The sequence below is a fragment of the Drosophila kikkawai genome, chromosome 3L (genome assembly GCF_030179895.1).
Source record: "Drosophila kikkawai strain 14028-0561.14 chromosome 3L, DkikHiC1v2, whole genome shotgun sequence".
In the NCBI taxonomy this organism is placed as follows: domain Eukaryota; kingdom Metazoa; phylum Arthropoda; class Insecta; order Diptera; family Drosophilidae; genus Drosophila; species Drosophila kikkawai.
The window spans coordinates 1,201,339-1,208,268 of NC_091730.1; the positions used below are offsets into that span (position 1 = coordinate 1,201,339).

The window sequence follows — 6,930 nt, forward strand, 5'->3', positions numbered from 1 at the left end:
TTCTATATTAATATTTTCTATTAATTCTCTACTCTCTCAAAATATTTAAAAAATATAGGTATATACATTTTTAAATTAAACTTTTAAAACTCACTTCCCAAATCTATTTTCTCGCAGTGCCTCTTTCGAGATCAATGCCAAATTGGATGCGTGATTTGTGATTTGAAGCGTAGAGGAACGACATAATGCGGTCATTGAATCCTCGTGACGATCAAAGCCGAACGTGAGAATATATGAGATCCAGTGTTTATTTGCAGATTTGGCATACAACAAAAAAAGAGTCTGCGGGGGTATCAAATTCTGCCCGGAATGCGTTTCTGGGATGCGGTTGAGAGATCGTTCCCCAACCCTCTGATCAGCCGCCTGGCTTGCATTCCCCCGGCTACAACTGATAAGTACGTCTTTATATACACAAGTATATGTGCCATATATGTGCGATGAGGATGATGATGAAGATCGGAGGTTTAATTAGGCGCGGCTGTAACATGAACATTCATAATTCCGCTGGCATTCAATCAATGCAGACGTGAACGATTCCGATTCCAATAAAAGTGATCAAGTGATCGAGTGAGCCAGCGATCTCGTGCAAAAGTGTACAAACAGTGTCTCAATCCCTCCACTCAACTTAATTTCCACAAAAGGTGGTGTGCCATCCACACACACACACACTCAAGAAAATCGATACTCAAAAGCATAAATAAGGCGAAACAATGGCGCAAAGTGAGGCGGGAAATTGCTGTGACAAACTCGCTAAAGGTAAGCCTTGAATAATCAAGTAATTAGTAATTAGTGCTGATTCCCAGGATTAATTATGCCTTATTTATATATTTTGTCTGCCTCAGATGAGTTGTGTTGTCAGAGGAAAAAGGATTTGGTTCCCAAAGTATTTCCCGACAAGATCTACAAGTCCGAACAGCCCAAAGGAGTGGATGCCACGGGTATGACCTGCGAGTGTGGAGTCTTTGGAGCCATAGCCTGCGGGGATTATCCAACACAGGTGGGCATTAAATATTATTTTAGTATAAAATTAGGCAGGAAAGTACAGTGAATAATTGTTATGATATGAAAAAGTTCTTTGGGAATGGATTTAAATGAAAAATTAATTGCAAAAAGTTCTCTAATAGCTAGAAAATTGCAGATCCCCAGATCATACATAATAAATTTGTAAAATGTGCGCCTCAAACCCTACTATATGCTAATCATGTACAGAAAACCTTAAGTAATCTAAGCTTCCAAGATCCCAATCATTTACCAGAGCCTACAAATATTACCCAACTGCACTGATCACTTCGACCGATGATCATTGAGCCTGTCAAATGCAGATCATTGAATTCCATTTGCATTTCTATTTCTATTTTCTATGATGCCTATGCAAATCTCTTGAAAGTGGGTCAATGGTAAGCTCTGGTTTCCACCTCCACCTCCTCCTTTTATTGATCTACTAACGTTTCATGTTTCTGTGGCCAATGCCCAGAGATTGCGGTGACGTCAATTAAATCAAAGCGATCTGCTGTTGTAATCTGTGTTGTTGATATTGCCGGGGGACTGTAATGAAATGGAAAATAACAGCAAAGTGTAGCCGTAGCCCGGCGAATTCTGGGAGAGACGAGAGATCTCGTTATCTGTCAATTTACCAAAGTCATCGGTGGACCATTAGCGTCATAAAGTTTGGGGATCGATGATCTGGGAAGTCACTGGGGAATTGAGTTTTGTTTATTTTATATCTATATATGATATATCTATATTGAACTTACTAATTGCTTATTGATTATATTTGGTTGAGTTAAAAAATCCTCTGATAATATACAAAAATATATTACATTTTCACTGATGCTGATCACTGATATTTAAACAATCAACAAAACCTATTTATAGAAATCCCTTCCTTGATATATTAAATAATTGATAACAATTACAAAACAAACAATTTTGATTACAATTAAAAATAAAAACCCCCCGTTGCTAATTGAGATTTTTCCGCTTGCAGCTGGACATAGCCCAGATGATCTGCCTGGGACTGGTGGCGCTGCAGCATCGTGGACAGGAATCGGCGGGCATAGTGACCAGCCTGGGCAAGTGCTCCAAGAACTTCAGTGTGCACAAGGGCATGGGCATGATCAACAATCTGTTTAACGACGAGGCCATTCGGAAGCTAAAGGGCAACCTGGGCATTGGACACACTCGCTACTCCACGGCGGCAGCCTCCGAGGTGGTCAACTGCCAGCCCTTTGTGGTCCACACGGCGCATGGAGCTCTGGCCATTGCCCATAACGGGGAGCTGGTGAATTGTGAGTCCCTAAGGCGCGAGGTCCTGGAGCGAGGAGTGGGTTTATCCACGCACAGTGACAGTGAGTTGATCGCACAGTCCCTGTGCTGCGCCCCCGAGGATGTGTCCGAGCACGACGGACCCAATTGGCCGGCGAGGATCAGGCACTTTATGACCCTGGCTCCGCTTTCCTACTCCCTGGTGGTGATGCACAAGGACAAGATCTACGCCGTGAGGGATTCCTATGGCAACAGGCCTTTGTGCCTCGGCAAGATTGTGCCCGTGGATGCAGGCCATGCGAAAATCGATGATCAACTGGCCGAGGGTTGGGTGGTGAGCAGCGAGAGCTGCGGCTTCCTCTCCATCGGAGCCCGTTATGTCCGCGAAGTGGAGCCCGGCGAGATCATAGAGCTCTCGCGGAATGGCTATCGGACCGTGGACATAGTGGAGCGTCCGGACTACAAGAAAATGGCCTTCTGCATCTTCGAGTACGTGTACTTTGCCCGCAGCGACTCCATGTTCGAGGGTCAGATGGTGTACTCCGCCCGCCTCCAGTGTGGCCGTCAGTTGGCCCGGGAATCCCCGCTAGATGCGGATTTGGTTAGCTCCGTGCCAGAATCTGGCACTGCCGCCGCCCATGGTTATGCCCGAGAGTCGGGTCTGCCCTTCGGTGAGGTTCTGTGCAAGAATCGCTATGTGGGTCGGACCTTTATCCAGCCCTCGACGAGATTGCGCCAACTGGGAGTGGCCAAGAAGTTTGGTGCCCTGGCTCAGAATGTCGAGGGCAAGAGGATCGTCTTGGTGGACGATTCCATAGTCAGAGGAAACACCATTGGACCCATTATCAAGCTGTTGAGGGATGCAGGCGCCACCGAGGTACACATCCGGATAGCCAGTCCTCCGCTGCAGTATCCCTGCTACATGGGCATCAATATCCCCACGCGAGAGGAGCTCATAGCCAACAAACTGAATGCAGACCAGCTGGCGGATCATGTGGGAGCCGATAGTCTGGCCTATCTCAGTGTGGAGGGTCTGGTCAAGGCCGTGCAGATGAACAAGACCCATGTGAATCCCTTGAAGGCGGGGTATTGCACTGCCTGCCTAACGGGGGAATATCCTGGAGGATTGCCCGAGGAGTTGAGCTGGTAGCCTAGGCACTCTGTTTTTTTTATCTCTCTATTTTAGTCATAATTTTTAGATTTTAGATGCAATTTGTATATAATAAATATATGTTTTAATTCTGGGTCTAAAGACCACTAAACACAGGAGAAAGTTTTATTAATTTAGGAATTTAAGTAGAGAATTTTAATGATAATTTTAAAGCACCTAAAACCCATCTCAATATTCATTTAACCTTTTTAATTTTCTAGCATAAATATCCTTACTACCCTAAGTAAAAGAAACACATACTCTAAATGCTAATGGGGACACATCAACGTCTGATTATTGCCAAAACTGTCTAATGTCATAACTTCAATTCATTTCAATTTATATTTCCAGTCTTTGTTCGCCTTTCCTTGCAGAGGAGTCCTGCTTCCGGTTATAGCCCGGCTCAGATATAGCCTCATATCATACAATATGGTAATCGTGTTTGCTTTTTTTTTTCGCGCGCATCCTGTCTCTTTCCGGCAAAAGGACTCTCTGTGCTGAGCCAGTTGGGGCGTTGCAGTGTCTAAAGCGGGGCGTTTAGGGCGTTTAATCCTGCGGAAGATGTCCTTGCGGTTCCCCAACTCTCATTGAATATAACTTTTTTTTTCGTTTTTTCTCTTTTTATGACTTGCGCCGGGTACTGGAGTCAACAATGTCATCATTATTCTTGAATATTGTGTTGTATTTTCGCAAACAATTTCGCTAAGCTGCGCGGCATTGGCAAAGCCGGAAAGAGGGTGGGAGTGGGTACACAGGGGGGTGGGAATGGGGCTGGCGGCACTGGGGTGTCCTGTGCTGAAGTGTGGCGAGGACATAAGCGAAGAAAATAATATGCGCTGTCATTGTAACTCGCTTGATTAATTCTTCGGCAGGGTATTTTCCTTGTTTGCAGGATGGATTTAAGCGACTTGGGGAATTGAATATATAGAAAAAATATTTAAAATTTAAATTTATTTACTTATTAACCAAATATATATTTTTTACATTTATTTTAGGAAAATTTAACTTGATCATAATATTTTAAAAAATATTTTCCTGGCAGAAATATATTTTCATTACTTTTTTTATGAAATAAATAATTTATATATATTTTTAAATGCTTAAATTATACATTTTTACATTCATTGTATAATGTTCAAATGATATATTTCATAAAAAAGGATATACATATTTTAATATAGATTTAAATCCCTTTTTCTTAGTAACTAGACTATAGAGAATTTTCCCTGGTCCTCTCAGCTTCACTTAGGTGGTTCATTCTCCGCCTTTACTCCATCTCTGGGCCTTCACCAAGTGGCTACATGAAAGCAGCGACTTCTGGCAACATTGAAAACAGACGCTGGCACTTCTCTCCGACACACCAGCGCCGTTTGCCGCTACAAGGATATGAAAGAAGGACCAAGACGACGCCCACGAAAAAAAGAAAAAAATATATATATATATTTAGGTGGAGTGTCTCCCTCTCTGTCTCTGCGCCGTCGATCACAAACACAAACAGCCCGGGCCAAGTGCCACAGACAGTGACAACTAAGCAGGAGCCATATTGCCAGGACCCCCTCTAAAATCCTCTCAGAACCCCGGACTACGCTGCGCCGCAGAACATGCTTTAAATTTTTTAATAACGCCGGGCTACAAGAGCGCTGACGCCCACGTCCGGACTTGGGATCCGGATCCGGCTTTCGTGCCCGATGACGACGGCAACCGGGCCCCGCCCAGCACTGCCTCCCTGGGCCCCTTCCCCGAAGCCTCGTCATTTGCACAGAAGTTATGTAAATTAATGTTTACTTAAGTTCCCCATGTTATTTCTTCTTCGCAATTTTTTTTTTTACGTTTTTGCCTTGCACTTTCACAATGTTTCCTACTTCAAAAAAACAAAAGTAGACAGCAGCAGGTTGGAAAATGAGGTGGTGCTCAGTGCTGTGTAGTTAACGTTATTTTAAAATTATATTTAGACTTTTAAAAATATAAGCTAAATAATTTTTTAGAAAACTAAACTACTGGATCTTGAATAAAATCAAAATAGAATTTATAATCGAATATAAAATAAATTATAATAAAATCTTTAGTCATATTGAAGCCGAAATGTGAGGCCAAAAAATATTCATTGTCCTAGAAAATATGTTTAAAAATAAATAAAAAATTTATAAAATAACAAGAGTATTGCATTTTAAAATTAACCATTTTTAACTTCTTTTGGGATAATTTTAAGTGGCTTCGTTGGCATCTCTAACTCCCCCTCTAAAAGGTTAGCAAAAAAAATTCGCAATAAATTTTGGCAGCCGCTTCTCCAATTTAATAAAAAGCTTTCTAAGAGGAAGGCAAGCAAGCAACCCAAAGGAAGACAGAAAGCCATCCCTAGTATAAACAATCAAGCTTATTATTGAGTCAAATGGCTGAGTAAATATATGAGCCAAAATTATGGCAATGGCATGCAAATTATATGGCCAGAGCTAGAGGAGAGTTGGGGATTATGAAGCCATTATCCAAAACACTTCATTGAAATCGTCGCCGCAGAAATTTAATTTAAACATCGGGCCCCCAGGCTGCCGCAGTTACTCCTTCGTCCTGCCGACACATGCAACAAGTGAGTGAGAACCACACGAGCCAAAGTCAAAAGGCAAACACTCCGCCGACTCCGTTGTCCTTCGCATATTTCCCCCTGTGAGTTTCCTTGAGTTTCCCCTGAATTTCCTTGAATTGATAGGCACGCAAAACGTGCCTGGCATGCACGAGGAGGAGGACATGCCATGTGGCCCCAAAAGGGACATCGAATCAAATGCAATTTTCTGGCCAATAGAACACTTTGTACAGGATACACCTAAGGCCATTTCGTAACATCCTTTCCTCCAGTTCATTAGCAAATCAAACTTCCGTCTTGCAAGACATTTCTGGCATGTGTCCGTAGCGGAAAAAGGGACGAAATTCCTGCTGGCTGACCAGCGAAATTTGCATTCCTTGAACCCTTGAACCCAAGGACAAGAAAACCTCTTGTTAGCTGGTAATTTGATTTAAAGGCTTTGTGCCTCTGACTGAGAAAACCACAAAGGGTCAGCAGGGATTTACAGGCAATTGGCAGGTAATTATACCGAGAGTAGAAAGTATAGGTTTTACACCAATTTTCTTTAATTTAAGATTTGTTTAGAATAAGTAGCTACACATTATATTTTCCTGGGGAATATGTAAGTTGAAATAAATAACCAAAATTAGCTTTAAATGCTCCCACAGAAATCATTTTGGTAAACCCAAAACAATGACAAATTTAATCTCTTTTATTTTTAAAGACTTGCCACATTTCGCCAGCTAATTTTGCACTTCCCCCACAAAAAAACGGAATCTAATCAACTGCTGGACCCCGGCTCCGCTTCAAAAGGAATTTGCATAATATTTTTGGACAAAGTTTACGGTGTGCTCTCTCGCAGACAAAGACTCAACAACAAGGTTTCCACAACTTTGCGTTAATTTTCTAAATATTTTCTAAAATTTTCAAATTGCATTTGGAGCAACGGCGATGAGAT

At 42.2% G+C, this 6,930-nt stretch overlaps 1 protein-coding gene across 1 annotated transcript; it reads left to right on the top strand.

Moving 5' to 3' along the window:
* The first annotated feature begins 281 nt into the window (after nt 1-281).
* Nucleotides 282-3,531, top strand: Prat2 (Phosphoribosylamidotransferase 2). The gene is made up of 3 exons (XM_017173366.3): nt 282-756; nt 843-997; nt 1,988-3,531. The coding sequence occupies exons 1-3, from the start codon at nt 711-713 to the stop codon at nt 3,413-3,415; spliced, it is 1,629 nt and encodes a 542-aa protein (XP_017028855.1). The 5' UTR covers nt 282-710; the 3' UTR covers nt 3,416-3,531.
* Nucleotides 3,532-6,930: the final 3,399 nt, after the last annotated feature.

Excerpts from the sequence above, each read along its gene's own strand:
- Prat2 (XM_017173366.3), top strand. The coding sequence starts at position 711 with ATGGCGCAAAGTGAGGCGGGAAATTGCTGTGACAAACTCGCTAAAG. Across the intron at positions 757-842 it reads CTGTGACAAACTCGCTAAAG|ATGAGTTGTGTTGTCAGAGG; the intron begins GTAAGCCTTGAA and ends TGTCTGCCTCAG. Across the intron at positions 998-1,987 it reads GCGGGGATTATCCAACACAG|CTGGACATAGCCCAGATGAT; the intron begins GTGGGCATTAAA and ends TTCCGCTTGCAG.